The sequence below is a fragment of the Vicia villosa genome, linkage group LG6 (assembly GCF_029867415.1).
Source record: "Vicia villosa cultivar HV-30 ecotype Madison, WI linkage group LG6, Vvil1.0, whole genome shotgun sequence".
Classification (NCBI taxonomy): domain Eukaryota; kingdom Viridiplantae; phylum Streptophyta; class Magnoliopsida; order Fabales; family Fabaceae; genus Vicia; species Vicia villosa.
The window spans coordinates 144,420,530-144,441,249 of record NC_081185.1 but is presented as its reverse complement, the minus strand read 5'-3'; the positions used below and the strand labels follow the sequence as shown (position 1 = coordinate 144,441,249).

At 35.3% G+C, this 20,720-nt stretch overlaps 4 protein-coding genes across 9 annotated transcripts; all 4 read left to right on the top strand.

Annotated features, from left to right (window-relative positions):
* Positions 1-877: 877 nt before the first annotated feature.
* On the top strand, positions 878-4,419 carry LOC131610338 (cytoplasmic tRNA 2-thiolation protein 2). Its single transcript, XM_058882257.1, has 7 exons — positions 878-1,240; positions 1,373-1,721; positions 1,827-1,913; positions 2,603-2,724; positions 2,896-2,974; positions 3,251-3,645; positions 4,196-4,419. The coding sequence occupies exons 1-7, from the start codon at positions 945-947 to the stop codon at positions 4,242-4,244; spliced, it is 1,377 nt and encodes a 458-aa protein (XP_058738240.1). The 5' UTR covers positions 878-944; the 3' UTR covers positions 4,245-4,419.
* Positions 4,420-4,925: 506 nt separating this feature from the next.
* On the top strand, positions 4,926-9,325 carry LOC131610339 (tRNA-uridine aminocarboxypropyltransferase A). 5 transcript variants are annotated; one of them, XR_009286461.1, is made up of 3 exons: positions 4,926-6,422; positions 6,615-6,954; positions 8,566-9,325. XR_009286461.1 is itself a non-coding variant. In XM_058882259.1 (2 exons), exons 1-2 carry the CDS (start codon positions 5,645-5,647, stop codon positions 8,574-8,576), a joined length of 789 nt encoding a protein of 262 aa, XP_058738242.1. In that variant the 5' UTR covers positions 4,926-5,644; the 3' UTR covers positions 8,577-9,325. The 5 variants fall into 5 exon arrangements, 2 of the variants coding, with proteins under 2 accessions (XP_058738242.1, XP_058738241.1); XR_009286460.1 differs by having other exon boundaries at positions 6,615-7,243; XM_058882259.1 differs by lacking the exon at positions 6,615-6,954.
* Positions 9,326-9,848: 523 nt separating this feature from the next.
* LOC131610336 (pentatricopeptide repeat-containing protein At1g09900-like) lies at positions 9,849-13,233 on the top strand. Of its 2 annotated transcripts, none has more exons than XM_058882255.1 (2): positions 9,849-12,954; positions 13,070-13,233. In XM_058882255.1, exon 1 carries the CDS (start codon positions 10,149-10,151, stop codon positions 12,774-12,776), a length of 2,628 nt encoding a protein of 875 aa, XP_058738238.1. In that variant the 5' UTR covers positions 9,849-10,148; the 3' UTR covers positions 12,777-12,954; positions 13,070-13,233. The 2 variants fall into 2 exon arrangements, with proteins under 2 accessions (XP_058738238.1, XP_058738237.1); XM_058882254.1 differs by having other exon boundaries at positions 13,065-13,233.
* Positions 13,234-13,359: 126 nt separating this feature from the next.
* LOC131610337 (putative disease resistance protein RGA3) lies at positions 13,360-19,632 on the top strand. The gene is made up of 4 exons (XM_058882256.1): positions 13,360-13,411; positions 13,516-13,602; positions 14,723-18,853; positions 19,008-19,632. Exon 3 carries the CDS (start codon positions 16,179-16,181, stop codon positions 18,768-18,770), a length of 2,592 nt encoding a protein of 863 aa, XP_058738239.1. The 5' UTR covers positions 13,360-13,411; positions 13,516-13,602; positions 14,723-16,178; the 3' UTR covers positions 18,771-18,853; positions 19,008-19,632.
* Positions 19,633-20,720: the final 1,088 nt, after the last annotated feature.

The window sequence follows — 20,720 nt, the reverse complement described above, 5'->3', positions numbered from 1 at the left end:
TCTCAAGTTTGAATTTTGTTGGGCGTAAATAATTCATGTATTGGGTCAATCCATACAGAGCTTTGCTCTGGCTTTAAACAGAGTCCCGCAAGTGGGCAGTGAAATTGATCATTGAATTAGTTGTTCACAAGGCCAGATACTAAGATTTTTAACAATAATAATAAATAATTAAGGGTGTTTAGTAGGTAATTGATATAGTTGATACTTAGCCTTGATATGCAAATACAATTCAATAAAAAGCCACTAGACGAAATTCTATTTATGTCTCATTTTATTAAAACAAATTCGTTTTTTTTCCATAGGTGCATATACGAAAGCGATAAAACATAGTGAAATTTGAGAAGATCTCAAATTAATTAAACAAATTTCAATTAATTTGGGATCTTCCCAAGTTTCATTATGTTTTAATTGAATTTGGTATTTTCCCAATTAATTTCATTATGTTTTAATACTTCAAATTTACGGAAAAAATCAATTTTTTTAATTAAAAAGTACTTTCAAAATACATCTAAAAAATATTTTTAGAGAGATGATTTTAACAATCGCATAGTGGATGAGAGATCCGAGTTACATATTCTCTTAAAAAAAACATAAGGGTACATATATTGATTAGTAAGAGTTTTCTAGAATGTAAATTTCTTTTATAGTTGAAAACTCGATTTTCTTTTTGCACATTATTAAAAAAATAACGAACCTGAGACCTAGAGAGGAATACATTCCTAAGACTAAATTGTTTCACCGCTAGACCACACACGCACACAAAAAATTTAATAATTAAGTTATTACAAATTCTTTAGTTTTAATTTTTAAAAACAAATTAGCCAAAAAAAAAAAAAATACTACAAAATAAAATGACAATAAAATAATTTGAAAAACATTGAACTTAAACCCTGAAAGGCTGAAACCCTAACCAACCTAGCGACTGCAATCACTGATAGACGTCGATGGCATGCAACGGCGGCGGCGGCTGTCAATCTGGTTGCTACAAAGATGAAGAAACGACATGCGACCAACCTACTGCGTCTTCAGAGACTGATTCTAGAAGCTCCAGCAATCTCTGCCTCAAGTGCAAGCTAAACGACGTCGTTTCGGGTTACGGCGGAATCGACGATGGTCGTTTCTGCGCCGATTGCTTCCGCAGCAACTTGTTCGGGAAGTTTCGACTTGCTGTCACATCAAACGCTATGATCTCTCCCACCGATAAGGTCCTTGTTGCCTTCTCCGGTGGTCCTTCTTCCAGGTTAACAACAAACCCAAAACCCTTTTTTTTTTAAAAATTAATCCATTATTTGTAATATGTGATAACTTTGATTAATTTTGCTGAATTATATTGTATTTATGGTTGATAAAAATAAAAATGTGTTTTTTTTAGGGTAGCTTTGCAATTTGTGCATGATATGCAAGAGAGGGCTCATAAGAACTTTGAAGCTAGTAGAGATAGGTCATTACCTGTGTTTGGTGTTGGAGTTGTGTTTATTGATGAGAGTGTTGTTTTTCCGATTCCTTCTCATGAAATGGAAGAGGCAGTTGAAGCTATTAGTTTGATTGTGTCGAGTTTAGCCCCGCCAAGTAAGGAGTTTCATTTTGTTCCGATTGAGACTGTTTACTCGTCGGATTCTGATGATGGAAAGGAGAGGTTAATTGAGCTGATGAATGTAGTGAGTGATCCCACTGGTAGGGAGGATTTGTTACTTTCTCTGCGAATGTTGGCCTTGCAAAAGGTTTGCTTCTTGATTTTGTGATACTATCTTGGTTTGAAGCTTATAGGCACACATATGTATATGTTTGAAAACGTGGTCAATTTGAATTTGTTAACCATTTTCCAGGTGGCTTCTGAATTTGGGTATAACAGGATTGTTCTAGGCTCGTGCGTTTCAAGGATTGCTGCTCATGTCATTTCAGCCACTGTGAAGGTTTGTTAACTGTTTATCAACTGCTTTATAGGCAAATGCTTGTTGTTACTCCTTAGTATGTTATGTTGGTAGCCAGAGTCCCTAGACCTCCTTCTAAAATCCCTTAGGGTGTCCGACTGTCCGAAATTATCCATTTGAGCTACGCCTTGGGGACACCAAAGTTTTGGCATATTAATTCAATTGAGTTGAAGTTGTTACTAAAAGTAAATTGAGAATTTAGGGCCCGTTTGTTTTGGTTTTTTTTAAAAATGATTTTTATAATGTTACATAATTTTGTGTAAAAAAATTTTACAAAGAAACTTTTTATAAAAACTTCAAATAAATTTTTTGTTTGAATAGTTCTTAAAATGTGACTTTAGGTATTTCATCTATTTATAGAAAAAAAATTGGATATCAAAATTTCAAAAAATCACTTAATTTTAAAGCTATTTCAAATTGATTTTCATAAAAATCATTTTAAAATTCAAATTTTTGAAAAAATTGCGATTTTTACTAAGTTTTGGTCTTCAATAATGTATGTTTATGTTATAGGATGTCAAAATTAGTGTTTCATTTTAGAAAAAACGAATATAAAAAAACTTGTAGTTAGTCTTAAAGGGGAAACAAACAGGCCCTTAATGTCACTAGTCTTGAAGTTGTACTGAAGAATCGACTTTATGTAGTGGGGACTCATTTTCATATTATAACAGGGGCAAGGATATTCATTACCTGCTGATATCCAGTATGTTGATGCTAGATGGGAAATTCCAGTTGTGCTTCCTCTGCGTGATTGTTTTGTTCAAGAGATCAACATGTTTTGCCGTCTCGACAGGTTTGTGCTCCTCTGAATATGCCATAAACATTTTCAAAGAAATACATTGTTGCTTTTATTTGGTCTACTTCTTGGTTTAGAAAATTTAGAATGCTTCTGTCTTCTATGTTTCTTGGTCTGAATTATACAACTCTTACTGAATGAATTTGTCTCATCTTTTTGGCAGGGCAGTCTAAAGACTATTAAACTGTCTACCAGTCCAAGTTCTACCATTAATAGCTTGGTGTCATCTTTTGTGGCTTTATTGCAGGTATATATTTTGTTTTTGCGCCACCCCTTTAATACATAGTTTTGGCCTGGGAGTGAAGACATATTGGTGATGGATTTTAGCTTAGGAAAGTTCAAAGTGACCATTTTTATGAGTGTCCCACAGCCATATACATATTCTAAATGGAGTTTTAAGTGTTCACTTATAGGGTTTAGGGAAAACATGTTTTTTTATTGATTAGTATTTAGTTTTCCCTTATAGTAGGAGTTCGAATCAATTTAACAATATCCAGACATTAATGGATTACCTATTTTACAGGAAGAGAACCCATCTCGAGAGAGCACAATTGTAAGAACAGCTGGGAAACTTATCCCCTTTCAATTCAATAGGATTCCAGAGATTGTTGATGGTAATGTTCCATTGGCAACTCGAAGACGGCAAAAGAGATACAATCTCAAATCCAATGAATCTGTTTCCTCAGAATCTTTTTGTCCTCTCTGCAATAGCCCACTTGACAAAAGTGAGATTGTTGATTGGAGCAATCACAAAAATTGCAGAAGTAGTGACACTTTTTATACTTCTTGCTGTTCAAGTTGTCAATTTCAGATACTTCCACCTGATTCCACATCAATGGAGAAATTTTATATGGATTTACCGCATAAAGTGGTTGCCCGGTCAAATCAGGTCAACAATGGTAAATTGAATGCACTGAGGTGAGTATATGTTTCCCATCTTGGTCAAGTAATTACATTTCAAATTTGGTAATAACTCAGTCTAAGCCATCTGGCCACCGGGTCTTCTTGAAAATATTTATATAGCACTGATACAATAGGTGTTTTTCTTTTAGGTAACTTTGTTGTTTCATGAGAGTTGGGCTAAAGAAACTAGGAATAGTATGAGAAATTTGGATAATCTATTTTGGCTATGCAAATATTTATGAATTTAAATGGAACCTTTTGATGGACTTAGGGTCCATGATCATTATTGGTTTTAAACTCCATTAAGATCTTATAGTCAGGTCGTTGCATTTCCCCCTTGGCAAAGGTGTTCTTTCAATTGTTGAGGCTTTTGGTTATACTGCAAGATTATGATGTTTTGCTACCCTTCTTTAGTAGGAGAATAATTGCTTGGATTGTGTTCAATTTTATTGTTACTGGTTTTCTATCTTCGAAACATACATGAAAGAGTCTACTTATTTTATATGGTACAAGACATTTCTTCATGACATCAAATTTTACATGGCAATATTCTCTTGGTTTTCAGGGAACAGATACAAGATTGCTTGCTTTCCGATGGTGAAGATGAAACTTAAGTTTATTTTCCTACATAAATCAAGGCTGTGGTAAATTTACAGTTTGAGTGACTTACCAGACGGCCTCACTTTTGGCCTCTTGCTAGTTATGGATCTTGACTTGAGTGTTGATTCCCTATGGTAACATTTGTGAGAATATTTTAGGAAGTATAATGTTTATTATTATTTTTTTGTGCATTTGTATTTTTAAGGAAAATGTTGAACCACTTCAATAAAAGAGTAATTATTTTATGGGATAATAGGTATTTTCCCCCTACCATATAGGCGAGATTTGGTTTACCCCCAATTGATTTTTTTTTTTGGATTACCCCCTTGAAATATGAAAAGTTCTATGATTTACCCCCCTAGGACCCCCTGTAAACTTGTTTTTTTGATTTACCCCCCCTGATTTTCACTGTTTTTTACACGTTTAGGGGGGTACGCTAAAAATACAGGGGGTAATCCAAAAAAAAAATTAATAGGGAGGTAAACCGAATCTCGCTTATATGATAGGGGGTAAATACCTATTATCCCTTATTTTATTCTTGTCTATGAAGATGTTTCTTGTCAGCAGATTAATCATGCATTCTAGATTGTCGGTTTTTCTGCTTATGTTTCTTGTCAGCAGATTAATCATGCATTCTAGATTGTCGGTTTTTCTGCTTATGTAGTCATTAAAATTGTTTTCAATAGGACCATTGCAAGTAGTATGCTCAAATATCGAAAGGAAGAATTGATTGATTTAGGATCCTACGGCAAAAAAATAAACAAGGTCAAATGGATTATGGCAAATGTAGGAGCATGAAAAATATGTTTGTGGGAGTGTCTCTTGCTTCTCAACCATGTGGGAGTGTAACTAGGACTTTTATATATGCACGGTTACGAAAATTTAAATAAGGTATTGCTAACTATTATATATTACTAGGGATTCGAGAAATGTACCTAAGGTATGATGTATTGAAAATTTTCTGATATTTTTTGCCAAGAAAAAACTGTGATACCATAAGTTTGAAATTTCTGGTATTCTTTGCATTTCAATATTTTTTAACAAATTGGATTAAAAAAACATGGGGGTGCCAAGATAAAAAAAAGGGTGGCCAACATTTTTTAACAAATTGGCTTAAAAAATATGGGGGTGCCAAGATAAAAAAAGGGTGGCAAATTAATTTTTCCTATGAATCTCATATATACCGCAAACTAAGATTTTTGGTTTAAAAATTCAATGCACGCACCCCACACTTATTTTTTTCGGAACAGAACAAGATTTTAGACCACTTTCAAATTTGTCCGCCCCACCCATTCTTAAGTTTTACTATCATTCAAATAAAAATTTCTTAGCGATCGGTAGTTTTTAACCGACAAAAATTGTTTTGAATAATAAAACAACTGGGAAATCGCTGTTTGCTGCTGAGTGCTACTGTATGGAACCCCAGGAAGAAGAAGAAGGCAGCATTCGGCTCCTCCCACTCTCAACGTCGCCGCACACTCACCGCCGTTCCATCTGCTCCAACTGCCAACGGCCGAATCCAGTATGTCTCTGTCACGCGCTTCCCGCAAACCCCATTCCAACCACCACCCGAGTCTTCATTCTCCACCACCCTCAAGAGGCCAAACACAAACTCTCCACCACTCCAATCCTCACCAAATCCCTACTTCACGCCACCGCCATCACCGGCCGTCGCCTCCGTCGCGGCACTTCTCATCTCTTCGACCAGTTTCCCCCTGCCGTCTACCTCTTCCCGTCAACCACCTCCTCTCCGGCCGTCAATATCTCCGACCTCAACCTGTCGGAGCTGAAACGTAAGGGCGAGAACGGCGGCTTGATATTGATTGCTTTTGACGCGACGTGGAAGCACGCGAAGGAGATGGTGAAGGCGAGCGAGGAGTTCCTGTCGAAATTCGCGGTTAGGGTTTGTTTAGGGATGGAAGATGAGAAAGTGAGTGGAGGAAGTATTTATGATTCTGAGTTGATTTTGAGGAAGGAACCTTTTGGTGGTTGCGTCAGTACTATGGAGGCTGTGGCTAGAGCATTGCGGGTTCTTGAACCCAATGGGGTTGAGATTGAGGCTAAACTTATTGGGATTTTGAGGGAAATGGTGACTTTGCAGGCTGGTTTTTTGAAACCTGTGAAGCCCAGACCCAAATTGTTGAAGAAGAAGCAGCTTAAGGAAGTGGAAAAGAGTGAGAGTTCTGAAAATGGTTAGTGGCTTCTCTTATTGAGCTCTGTTATTTGATAGTATGTATTTTCAACATTAATCTACAATTCAATATAATCACTTCATGATGCAATTTTGTTGTGATAGTTCTTAGTATATTAAAATGGATTTACTTAAATGTATTTTAAAAGAATAAATAATTGTTGAAGAAGGGTGTGGGCCGTGCATCTTGTAGGAGAAGATCCTGACCTGTGGCACATGTGGCATGAGAGAGAGAGAGAGCAAGCAAGTGTGTGACAGTGGTGGGTGATGATTTGTGCTTTTTGTGAATGTTTGTTGTTGTTTTGTATTTTGTTATGTTGTTGTTCACACCTTAGGTGGGCCTCATCAAATTGGTTCACTTCCAATCACCCTTTTTTTGATGATGAAGATTGAGTGTTGGTGGTTGAACTTTGGAATTAAGTGCTCATGTGTCCCTCAACTTCACCTCCTTTTTTTAGGGATTTCACTTTTTCCTTTCCTCTCACTGGATCTTGACTCAGACGGGAATAATCAAATGCATATTCCCAGCAACGGTTAGACTCTCCTCAAAGCTGCTTCCTTTAATTTATTCCCCAATCAGACATACAGAATATTGTTTCATCTTTTTTTTATTATACCCGTTTGTTGTTTTTACCCAACACAAACGGAACTAATTCATTCCACTCCAATTTTTGATGATGATGATGAGGATTCCTAGTCTTCTTCTTGTTCTAATTCTTCTATCATCAATTGGTTGTCAAGTCATGAGTGACTCCAAAGCCAGCCCCCTTGATGCAATTCTCCAGGAATATGCCTACAAGGCTTTGGTCAAACCAATAACAGGTACCATTTACAATGCAACTACTCAACTCCCTTCCAATTTCACTAGTCTTTCTCTTTCCGCTTTGAGATTAAGGAGTGGTAGTCTCAGGAGATACGGTGTTCCAAACTACAATGAGTTTCAAATTCCCAAAGGATTCATTGAAACACCATATGTGAAAAGGCTCGTTTTGGTGTATCAAAATTTGGGTAATTGGTCCATTAAATACTATCCTTTGCCTCCTAATTATACTTATCTTGCTCCACTCTTAGGACTTGTTGCTTATAATGGTTCTGATTTATCAGCTACAAATTTATCATATCTTAATCTAAATGGAGGTGCTGACCCCATAATTGTAAGGTTTCATGATGTCAAATCTCATCCTCCTGGTACTCTACCAAAATGTGTTTGCTTTGATTTATTCGGTTCATCTCATTTCACCAATGTAACCGGAGGAAACACATGCTCTACTTTCCAACAGGGTCATTTCTCCATAGTGATCCAATCCACTCCTCCACCTCCTGCTATTTCTTCATTGCCAATTCCTCAAAAGGAGAGCAAGTCGAGTAACAAAAAAGTAGGGATTGTTGTAGGCTCTGTACTTGTGGGTGGACTTGTCTTGGTAGCATTGTCATCGTTACTGGTTTTATGCGTGCTGAAGTGCAAGCAGACAAAGAAAATACAAGAGATGGAAAGAGCTGGTGATTTGGGAGAAGCCCTCCATATGACCTCTGTAGGGAATACAAAAGCACCCACTGCTTCACTTACTCGAACACTACCCACAATTGAACATGAATATGCACCTTGACTTCACACTCATGATGCAACCTTAGTAATCGTATTCACGAATTCTTCCAACTACAGCCTATTTTTTGGTCATGTCACTTTGTTTGGTTAGGCTCTTTCCATGTTTAAATATAGGAATTGATGTAAATCCGTCTATGTCCTTTGTTATTATCATTGGTTGTGGTGCGATTGTATCTTGCTGTCCATACGAAGTGTAATTATTATTCTGTTGTGAATTACTATATGGATAATAAGGAATTTAAGTTACATATGTTTATTCGATTGGATGGCTAACTCGCCCGTTCACAGGTATACAATACAAATTATTAAATCCATTATAGTATACCAACAAAGTTGCATTTACATTTAAAGCATAAGGGGCCAATCATCTTAAAACTACTCTTAAGATAATAAATGAACAAGTTGCATTTTCAGTTGTTGTTATATGTTAGGCAAATGCAGAGGAATTTGGATTCTCTTTATTATGACTATGCATACTAATGTTTTTCATCTTCTTATTCAAAAGTGTTTATAACACAATATATGATCTCTGTTTCAGAAAAGCCGTGATTCAGGGTTGGTAATGAAACTCAAGAATCTCACTTGGTTCTCAGTTTCTGCATGAAGTCTGGGATTTTACATGGATAAAATGATATGGTGAGGATCCAAGCTTCCAGATTAGGTCAATTTGATTTGTATAGTGTTCCAACTCCTTTGGTGCATGTTTCTATAAGATTCTGAAGTTCAGAAACCGTGTTTGACTGAAGAAGTTCAACGGGAGTTTCGGTAAATTGAGTCGTGGGGTGGAGAACGTTCTATCTTGTGTGCCTTCCTTCTAGACTTGTATCACACTATTCTTGAACGTATGATGTTATCACTTTTCAAGAGTAAGATAGAAAAAGAACGAGTTTTGCTTTGCAGAACTTGCTCCTTTTGCTTTCTCGTTCTCAAGCAGCGATGAAGTCAAGCACTTGTAGATACGTATACTGTGAGAGCAAATGGTTGGAACATCATTCTAGTCAAATCAACTTTCCTAAAAGTCTAGATTCTCACTATCACATATCTATCGCATAATATACCAGATTCATGATTTGAGCTGCTGCGTTTTTGCTTCTATTTTTAGTCTGGAGTCTGGACTGATATTTTGAGAAGGAGGCCATGAATTATCTACTTTATGTGTTGTATTTGACTGCAATTCCTGGAAGTTCTTGCATGTGGGATGTGAAAAAAGTCATGTTTGACCAAACCATATGCAGAAGAGGTTGATATATCATGTATACACGTACTTGTAATGCAATAATCAATTGGATACTTATTACTATTAGTGCTAAAAGTTAAAGCAAAGCTTCTTTCCTTTTGGAACTTAACAACATTTGTTCATCCTGGAAATTAAGTTTTGAAATGTAAATATATAAAATGAACTATGGAACTTAATTTTCAAAATGCAGAATCACCAATTCTGAAAAGTTGATTTTGCATTATTCTATGTACTCATAATCCAGAATTATGAATTATGTAGAATAATTTCCATATGAATATTATACATCCATACTCATTCTAAAATGCACACACTTACATTTTTATAATTATTTTGACAAAAACATAAATTTATAATTAAGTTTCAATATATAATCATAGAGTGAGGTTGGTGGTTCTATCCTAATCAATATTTTGTATACAAACTAAACTCTTTTTTTTTAGAAAAGAGATAATTTTATGTTTCAAAATTCCTGAATCTCATAATTAGATTCTGAAATTCAAAAAGGATTATCTGGTGAGAAAATTAAAAAGAAAAAAAAACAAAATGCAAAGTATATAACTAAAAAAAGAGGGGGTGGTAAAAGCAAGTAAAGCCCAAAGAGCAATGGAGGCAGATTGTGTCATCGTCACCACCACCACCACCGGATAACACCACTAAAACGACACCGTATCCACACTCCTTCTGATTCGCCAAAAACCCTCTTCCTCTTCTAAACCCCGCCATGTTTGACATATGAAAACTCAGATTAACCTTCACATTTTTCAATCTTAAACCCTCCCTAAACCCTAGATTTCACACTTCAAATTGAATTAGACGCAAAACAATAGAACCAGTTAATCAAACAAAGTACATTGACGAGAGCACTTTTGTACCCCTCTCGAATGTCATCCAAGTCTCCTCTCCTCTTTCTACTGAGGATGAGGAGGCGCCACCACTCTCTCACTCTCTTCTCTTCCACTTCTTCTTCATCATCATCATTTCACACTGATTCCGATTCCTCATATTACTTAACTCAATTCCTACCTCTTCCTAACGGAACCACCAATTTCAATCCACTCACATTCATCACCCCAAGAGAACGCCGAATCATAGCCCTTGGAATATCCACCATCATCAAAAACCACCAAGCTTTCGTTTTAAGAGCTTTCTCCCTTAGTTTCTGCCCTTATTTCCTCGTCAAAATCATGAAGCTTTTACACACTCGCGATGCCGCTTTCGCTTTCTTCAAACTAGCATTCGGAAGTTCCGATTCCGATAAAATTCTTCGTTCATGTTGCATTTCCGCGCATGTTTTATCAGCTCAGAGTCGCAACCTGCTTGCACAGGATATGGTTTCGTGGGTTTTTGGGAGGATTGAGGCTGGAAAAAGTAGGGAGCTTGTTGAGTTTATGTGGAGGAATCACGCGCAGTATGAATCCGATTTTTCTGTGTTGAATACTCTAATGAGGGGCTTTTTGAATGTAGGTATGAGTTTAGAGGCATTGGATGTTTTGAATAGAATGAGAGATGTTGGTGTTATACCTAGTGTTACTGCTATGACTATTCTTTTTAAATTGTTGTTTAGGGTTGGTGATTATGCTACTGTGTGGAGGTTGTTTAAAGACATGATTCGAAAAGGGCCTGCTCCTTCGGATATTACGTTTAATACCATGATTTCTGGGTTTTGTAGACAGGGGAGGGTTGTTATAGGGGAGAGTTTGTTTTATTTGATGGAGAAATTTGGGTGTGAGCCTGATGTTTTTACATATAATGTTCTTATTAATGCGTGTTGTGTTGGGGGGAAGACTTCAGTTGCAGTTGCTTGGATGCGTTTGATGATGGTAAGAGGTTGTGAGCCGAGTATTTCTACATTTAATACCATTTTGCATGCCCTTTGTAGGGAAGGAAATGTGGTGGAGGCGAGGAAGCTTTTTGATAGAGTTTTAGCTATGGGGATCACTCCAAATACTGCGATATATAACTCGATGATGGATGGGTATGTAAAGGCGAGGGATATTTGTCAAGCTAGCTTGCTTTATGAAGAAATGAGGATTAAAGGGGTTCCTCCTGATTGTGTGACTTTCAATGTTTTTGTTGGAGGGCATTATAAATATGGAAGAAGAGAGGATTGGAATAGGTTGTTGAAAGCTTTAGTTGTGACGGGATTTTTTCAGGAATGTTCACTTTATGATGTAACAGTGTCGTGGTTGTGTTGGGCTCGTAGAATTGATGAAGCCATGCAATTATTAAAGGATTCACTTGAAAAAGGACAAACTTTTAGTGTTGCTGCCTTTAACTCGTTAATAGCAGCCTATAGCAGGGAAGGTTTAGAAGACAAAGCTTTTGAAGCCTATCATATTATGGTTAAATGTGGTTTCACTCCTTCATCGTCAACATATAATTCTTTGCTTATGGGTTTGTGTAGAAAAGGAAGGTTGCAGGAAGCCAAGACACTTTTGTATAGGATGACAGAGAAGGGGTTTCCCATAAAAAAAGTGGCTTACACTCTGCTTTTTGATGGATGTTTCAAGATGAATGATATTGACGGGGCTCTATTTATGTGGAAGGAAATGAAAGAAAGCGGCATATATCCCGATGTTGTCGCATTTACAGCCTTAATAGACGGACTTTCAAAAGCAGGTAACATTGACGAGGCATATGAAGTGTTCTCAGAAATGTTATCTATAGGGTTCGTTCCTAATAATTTTGCTTATAATTCATTGATTGGTGGGTTTTGCAACTGTGGTAAGATGAAGGAAGCGTTAAAGTTGGAGAAAGAGATGAGGGTTAGAGGTCTTCTTCCTGACACCTTTACCTTCAATATCATCATTGATGGATTTTGTAGACAAGGAGATGTGAAATCTGGAATTGATGCATTTCTTGAAATGCACCGGATTGGTTTGATGCCTGATATATTCACATTTAACATATTAGTTGGTGGGTACTGTAAGGCATTTGACATGGTTGGTGCAGATGATATGTTTAATAAAATTTTCACCTGTGGGCTTGACCCAGATATCACAACCTATAATATACGCATGCATGGTTATTGTAGTGTTCGAAAAATGAATCGAGCGATTCTCATTTTGGACGAGCTTGTCTCTGCTGGTATTGTTCCAAACACAGTGACATACAACACTATGTTAAGTGGTATTTGTAGTGATATTTTGGACCGTGCTATGATTCTTACTGCAAAGTTAATTAAGATGGGTTTCCTTCCGAATGTGATTACAACCAATATATTGCTGTCTCACTTTTGCAAGCAAGGGATGCCAGAGAAAGCCTTACTATGGGGCCAAAAGTTAAGAGATATTTGCTTTGATTTTGATGAAATCTCCTATATAATACTGAACAGTGCTAACCATTTGGTGCAGAATGAGGTTGAACTTGTGAGAGGAACATATGAAAAGAGCCTTTTTTTGGATTTCCTAATGTACATTACATTTGACCATTTTTCAAGAAATAGACCTCAAAACACAGAGAACGAGAATAATTTGAAGTTGATTGAAAGTCAATATGTTGCTTTATGAACTTGATTGTTTCGTCATTTTATAATCCGGGACATTCTCCAATCTCCACGGTTTTGTGCAATCATGAGATCAGTAAGTATTCGCTACTTGAGCATTGCACCAAACAAGTGGTTACACAATATGCAGCAGTGGCACAAAGTGTAAGAAACCTCGGAAAGATTGGTTACCTTTTTCTAAGGTGAATGTCATTAGATATTGCTATCGCATTGGAGTGCTTTTTTATGTGATTAATTTAGCTTTATTTTATTTTATTTATGGTTGATGAAAATAAAATGTGTTCTTTTTTAGGGTAGCTTTGCAATTTGTGCATTATGCAAGAGAGAGCTCATAAGAACTTTGAAGCTAGTAGAGATAGTTCATTACATGTGTTTGGTGTTGAAGTTGTGTTTATTGACGAGAGTGTTGTTTTTCCGTTTCCATCTCATGAAATGGAAGAGGCGGTTGAAGCTATTAGTTTGAATGTATCGAGTTTAGCCCCGCCAAGGAAGGAGTTTCATTTTGTTCCTCTTGAGACCGTTTACTCGTCGGATTCTAGTGATGGAAAGGAGAAGTTGATTGAGCTGATGAATGTAGTGAGTGATCCCACTGATAGGGAGGATATGTTGCTTTCTCTGCGAATGTTGGCCTTGCAAAAGGTTTGCTTCTGGATCTTGTGATACTATCTTGGTTTGAAGCTTTTAGGCCTACATATTTTAATGTTTGAAAACTTGTTCAATTTGAAATTGTTAACCATTTTCAGGTGGCTTCTGAATTTGGGTATAACAGGATTGTTCTAGGCTTGTGCATTTCAAGGATTGCTGCTCATGTCGTTTCAGCCACTATGAAGGTTTGTTAGCTATTTTATATGCAAATGTTTGTTGTCACTTGTTAGTATGTTATGAGTAGATAGAGTTTGAACCTTAAACCTCCTTAAATTCTTTCGGGTGTCCAATTGAGCTATGCCACGGGGACACTGAAGGTTTGGCATATCAATTCAATTGAGTTGAATTTGAATGTTTTTTGCTCAATCAAATTGCTTGTTTATTAATTTCCTTTTGTGCTTTGTCTAGTTCTTCTCGGAGGCATTACGCTAGAAAAGTTACTTGTTTATGTTATGAGAATACTTTTGCGTACAACGCATTGGTTGCATTGCACTAATTCCCCAGATATGCATTTTGTTAAATGAATAAGAGACTTTAACCAATCCTAAATAAATTCCCCAGATATGCCTTGGATAAGAGTAAAACTATGATTTTAATGTCTGCTGGGCTTAAAATATTTTTGTCAGGTGCTTTAGTGATGGAACTTTTGCATTCATTAGCATAATTCAATTTCTAGATTGCATTTTTCTGAAGAATATAATATGTTGTCTTTGTTGCCACTAAGAAGCTGTTTTTCAAGGATGATCTCAATATGATTGGATTGAAAATGTATGTGAACTGCTTGAACTGAATAACCCTTGTGTACAAGGGGGTAACGCATGTGCTAAGCAAATGTTTTAGCTTCATTTTCTTTTTATCGAAAAAATATGCAATTATTTGAATTTTGGGATTCATGTCCACATTAATCCTGCATAAATTCAGATCGTGCTGTGTAAACTTTTTAGTAATTGCTAGGACCTTATCCATTTTTGTCCTGTCTGTTGCATTGTACGGAAGAATCGACCTTATGTATGGGCACTCATTTTCACATTATAACAGGGGCAAGGATATTCGTTACCTGCTGATATCCAGTATATTGATGCTAGATGGCAAATTCCAGTTGTGCTTCCTCTGCGTGATTTTTTTGTTCTAGAGATCAACATGTTTTACCGTCTGTTTTTTGCTCCTCTGAATATGCCATAAACATTTTCAATGAAATATACTGTTGCTTTTGCTTTTATTGATTAGTATTTAGTTTTAGCTTATAGTAGAAGCTCGAATTGAATTAGCAACTATCCAGTTATTAATGGATTACCTGTTTTACAGGAAGAGAACCCATCTCGAGAAAGCACAATTGTAAGAATAGCTGGGAAACTTATCCCCTTTCAATTTAACGGAATTCCCGAGATCATTGATGGTAATGTTCCAATGGGAACTCGAAGACGGCAAAAGAGATACAATCTCAAATCCAACGAATCTGTTTCCTCAGAATCTTTCTGTCCTCTCTGCAATAGCCCACTTGACAAAAGTGAGATTGTTGATTGGAGCAATCACAAAAACTGCATAAGTAATGACACTTTTTTTACTTCTTGCTGTTCAAGTTGTCAATTTCAGATACTTCCACCAGATTCCACTTCAATGGAGAAATTTTATATAGATTTACTACCGCATTCAGAGGTTGCCCAGTCAAACCAGATCAACAATTGTAAAATAAATGCACAGAGTTATGTGTTTCCGTCATGGTCAAGTAAATACATTTCAAATTTGAATAATCTATTTTGGCTCTGCTAATATTTATGAATTTAAATGGAACATTTTGATAGACCTAAGTCCATGATCATTATTGGTTGTAAACTCCATTTGATCATAAACTAAATTTCATTCTATTTTTTTTCCCTTTTCTAAAATGAAAACCAAACATACAAATGTGACACGAAATGTTATGATCAACCCGAAATATGAGAAATCAACTGTAAACCAAAAGGTGTAGGAGGAAGTAGATATAGTTTTAATAGAAAATTTGGGCATCTCTTTTTATATATAAGACAGAATAGTTTGAATAGAAGGATGGTTCATGATACTGTAATTGACACAAATACTGTAATATAATTTTAAAAAATATTTAAAGTCATCATTTTACATGATATAGATACAAACACTTAAAAGGAATCAGAATTCGGGATCCTTCAATCCAAATTAAAGTAGTACTTGAAACTTTTCATAACATTACATATATACGTCAGTGTCATCTTAACTTACCTCAAAGGTTAGGGAAAAATAAGATGAGTATTATTTTCCCTAAAAATTAATTAGGGTACCAAAATAAAATAAAAAATTAAGTTAAGGGATTAAAAGAGTAATTTAACCTAATAAGAAAGTCCTAAAAAGGTCTAGAGCTCCTTCTCTCAATGTCTATTACCAAATGTTGTTAATGGTAATGACAAGGGCAGGAGAATCTCTGCATGATCACCAAGAATATAAATATTTTATTTTTCCATGATTACATAAATGATAAAATGATTCTCCAATTCATCATTTTGTGTTTGTCAGATGCAAAATTTAGAAAACTCATCATTTTAATAGTCAATTTTAACAAAAATACTAAATAATGTATTATTGTGTTGCTTTCCCTTGAAATGAATAAAATACCTGAAGTCACTGTCTACATTGCGGCAATCTTTGTCAGTTGACTTCGGCATATGGAAGTATAAATCTAAACTTAAGGCATAAGTACTTCCATAAACTCCACTTCTGCTTTTTCTTGATTAACTTTGTTGTCATCATGGCTGAATCATTTCTGTTTGATATTGCTGATTCACTGCTTAGAAAGCTTGCTTCTTATATTTGTCAAGAAGCTTCTCAAGCCTATGGTGTTTATGAAGATCTCCAGGGGATCAAAGATACTCTATCAATTGTCAGAGGTCTTCTATTGGATGCAGAGGAGAAGAAGGACCATCAACATGCCTTGCGCGAATGGCTGAGACAGATTCATAACATTTGTTCTGATGCTGAAGATGTATTGGATGGAGTTGAGTTGCAACACAAGAGAAAGCAAGTTGTGGAAGCTTCGGGAAGCTCAAGGATGAAGGTACGCCACTTCTTATCCTCTTCGAATCCACTTGCTTTCCGTTTAATCATGGCACGTCAAATCAAGAAGATTAGGGATAGATTGGATAAGGTAGCTGTTGATGGAACCAGGTTTGGTCTTGCTGCAATAAGTATTGATCCTGGAATTGTTGTTCAAAGGAGAAAAATCACTCATTCCTATATTGATGCTTTAGATGTGATTGGAAGGGAGAACGATAGGGAAGAAATTGTTAAGCTTTTAATGCAACCTCACCCTCAGGGTGATGGTCATGGTGATCACAGTTTGTGTGTTATTCCCATAGTAGGAATTGGAGGATTGGGGAAGACAACACTTGCTAAGTTGGTATTCAACGATGAGAGAATGGATGAACTTTTTCAATTGAAGATATGGGTGTGTGTCTCTAATGATTTTGACATCAGGCAGCTAATAATAAAAATCATCAACTCTGCTTATGCTTCAGCTTCAGTTCCTACGGCCGCGGCTATTGCTCACCAAGAAAACATTTACAACTTTGATATTGAGCAACTACAGAGTCGTCTTCGATATAAGCTTTCTGGTCAAAAGTTTTTGCTTGTACTTGATGATATATGGAATGAAGATCGTGCAAATTGGATTAAATTAAAAGAATTAATAAAAGGTGGTGCACTAGGAAGCAAAATCATAGTAACAACACGTAGTAAATCAATTGCTTCAATGATGGGTACGTTTCCCTCGTATATTTTAGAAGGTCTGTCTCATGAGAGTTGTTTATCTCTGTTTGTCAAATGGGCATTTAAGGAAGGTGAAGAAGAGAAATATCCAAACCTAATGGAGATCGGAAAACAAATTGTAAGAAAATGTCGAGGGGTTCCACTAGCAGTGAGAACATTAGGAAGTTCTTTGTTCTCGAAATTTGATTTAAATAAGTGGAAATTTGTTAGAGACTCTGAGATATGGAATTTAAAACAAAATGAAGATGACATTTTACCCGCGCTTAAGTTAAGTTATGACCAATTGCCATCTCATTTGAGGCATTGTTTCACATACTTTTCACTTTATCCAAAAGACTTTGGCTTCACAAGTGTTCAAATCACTAAACTCTGGATGGCACTGGGATTACTACAATCACAAGATGGAAATCAAAGGCTGGAAAATATTGCAAGTGGTTATATAGATGAGTTGCATTCAAGGTCATTTCTTCAAGATTTTGAGGACTTTGGCCACTTTTACTATTTCAAAGTACACGATTTGGTGCATGATCTTGCTATGTATGTGGCAAAAGATGAGTGTGTAGTAGTTGACTCCCGTACTCAGAATATATCTCAGCAAGTAAGGCATTTCTCAATTGTTGAAAATGGTCCACTTAGTGCTTTATTCCCCAAATCCAAATGTGTGAGAACTATACTATTTCCCATCAAAGGATGTGGCCTTGGCAGTCAATCTTTGTTGAATGCATGGATATTAAGATACAAATATTTACGGATTTTAGATTTGAGTGATTCTTCGTTTGAGACTCTACCCAATTCAATTTCTAAATTGGAGCACTTGCGTGTTCTCAATCTTTCTGATAACTGCAGTATCAAAATACTTCCCCTTTCTATTTGCAAACTCCAATGTTTGCAAGTTTTGTCACTCAGTGGTTGCATGAATCTTGAAACATTGCCAAAAGAGTTAGGTAAACTAATCAGCCTTCGGCAACTGTATATAACCACAAAGCAATCTGTCATGTCACTAGACGAATTTGTAAGCTTGAGCAATCTTCAAACTCTAAGCTTTGAATATTGTGACAATTTGAAGGTTTTGCTCGGAGAGGTAGAACTCGCTTCCCTTGAAGCATTGATTGTTCGTTGTTGTGGAAGCCTTGTATCCTTACCTCTCCGTAGTCTCTCTAAACTAGAGGCTTTGCTAGTCATAGATTGTATGAAGCTTGATCTCAGTCTGACAGAGAATCTTCAAAACACAACAAAAAGATGGAGGATGAGTTTTCTTCATCTTGAGAATTTTCCAAGGCTACAGACATTGCCTGACTGGATTGAAGGAGCTGCAGGGACATTACAGACCTTGATAATTATTAATATTCCTACGCTTTGGAAACTTCCCGACAGTTTGATAATAATGGCTCGCCTTAAAATGCTTCATATTGCCGGCTGTCCTCGTTTGCATCGGCTTCCAAGGGGCATGCGACTCCTCACTTCCCTTGAGGCTTTGACCATAGATGGTTGTCCTGAATTATGTCAAAAATATCAACCGTGTTCTGGTCAATACTGGCCCGTGATTTCTCACATTAAACGTGTTTTCATTGGATAACTAGAAGAAGAAGAAGAAGAAGAAGAAGAAGAAGAAGAAGAAGAAGAAGAGATGAGCAACGATGATCTACTACCGTACCTTAGGTAACGACATCACTATTTGTTTAACTTAAATTTGAGACACTTTTCAATACAGTTATTTAGAACATGTTTGTTATCTGTACTTTCCCTGTAATTTTTTAGTTTCAAATAGCAAAATAGTGTTTTGATAGGGTAATAAAATGTTGTTCATTTTCAGTTACAAGGTTGAGAAAGAAGAATGACGAGTCTCAAGTGAAGCGTAGATGAAGCATATGCAAAAGCTGAGTGTTTGACATTACTCCCATGACTTAAACTATTATTCAGTGTTTATTTTCATCTCTATATTTATTGTATTTGAAGCATATATATAAGAAAACTCAGCATTTATCATTGTTGAATTGAAGGTAATTTAAGTGGCTATAGCTTTTGTTAGAACTCTTTCCTGCTGAAGGAATGGAGACTGTAATGGTGGTGAATCTCTCTTAACTTTGAGCCTTAGGGAGCTTTTTCTGTTTGCATCAGGCAAACATTTGCAAACTGTATCAATCTTTATATGGATGCATGAAGCTTGAAAATAGTCTAAATATGAATTTACTTTGAAGTGTTATTTTAGAATGTTTGAGATATGGGGTGTCATAATGGAATAAAGGCTCGAGAGATATGCATTGAATACACACAGAACATGAGTAGGCATGGCAACTAGTTGGGTGGAGGATGGTTTTTTATCTTCTCAAACTCAAATTGGAATTTTCAATCAATTTTTGTGTCCGCCACGATATTCAATAGAGATGAAAAATTAATATTCAAATCAACTTCAATTGGATTAGGATTTGGATATCTCTGCCCCGTTACTATTTATTTAGTGAAATTAGTTTTTTTAATAAAAATATTTACTTTTCCAAAATCAAATTTCATTTTAAAGCAATAAAATAATTTCAAAAAATTCTATATACATTTTAAATATTTTAAATAATAAATACAAATTAAAATATTCAAACATTGATTACATGTTTAATTTTAAAAATTATCAAAACTAAATAATAATAATGTATATAATAAAATAAACGGAACAAAACATTGATCACATATTTAATTTTTAAATTATCAAAATTAAATAATAATATATATAATAAAATAAATGGAGCAGATTTGGGAGGGATACTAAAGTCTTAATTATGCGATACATTTTCATATTTTATAATAAAAAAAATTCAAATCCTAACTCAATTAAAACAGTTTTTTTCTATCAAATTTAAGACAAGTTCAACTGCAATTATGAATTATATTGTCATTCCTAAACATGACTAAGCACAAAAATAAGTGAGTGTCGGTCGAGCTTCCCACACTTAAATAACATATAGAAACAAAAATAAGTGGGTGTCGGTCGGGCTTACCACACTTGAATAACATATAGAGATTGAACTCACTTCTCGATAGAGAACAATAATTTGAGAAATGTAAAAAAAAAAAAAAAATGTTATTTAAACATGATTTTTGAGGATATCCTAATCAATATCTAACAAAATACAACATGAATATTGTACGTTTTCAAATAAAATAATATAAAAAAATGGTTAAATATGTCGGGTTCACCATAAATATCTTATAATTTAATTTTAGTATTTTTTAAAAATGTCTTCGAATATTGGTTCTCTAATAATTTTTTATTCGTATTATTGGTCCCTCTTGTTAAATGTCTCTAATGAAAACTAACGTGGAAAAACACCCAAGATATTTTTGATATGGACAAAGTTACGTTGAATTTAGATTGATTAAATTATGTCATTTGTATTTTATTAATATATATATAAAATATATATATATATATATATATATATATATATATAAAAATATATATATATATATATATATATATATATATATATATATATATATATATATATATATTTTATATATATATATATTTTAT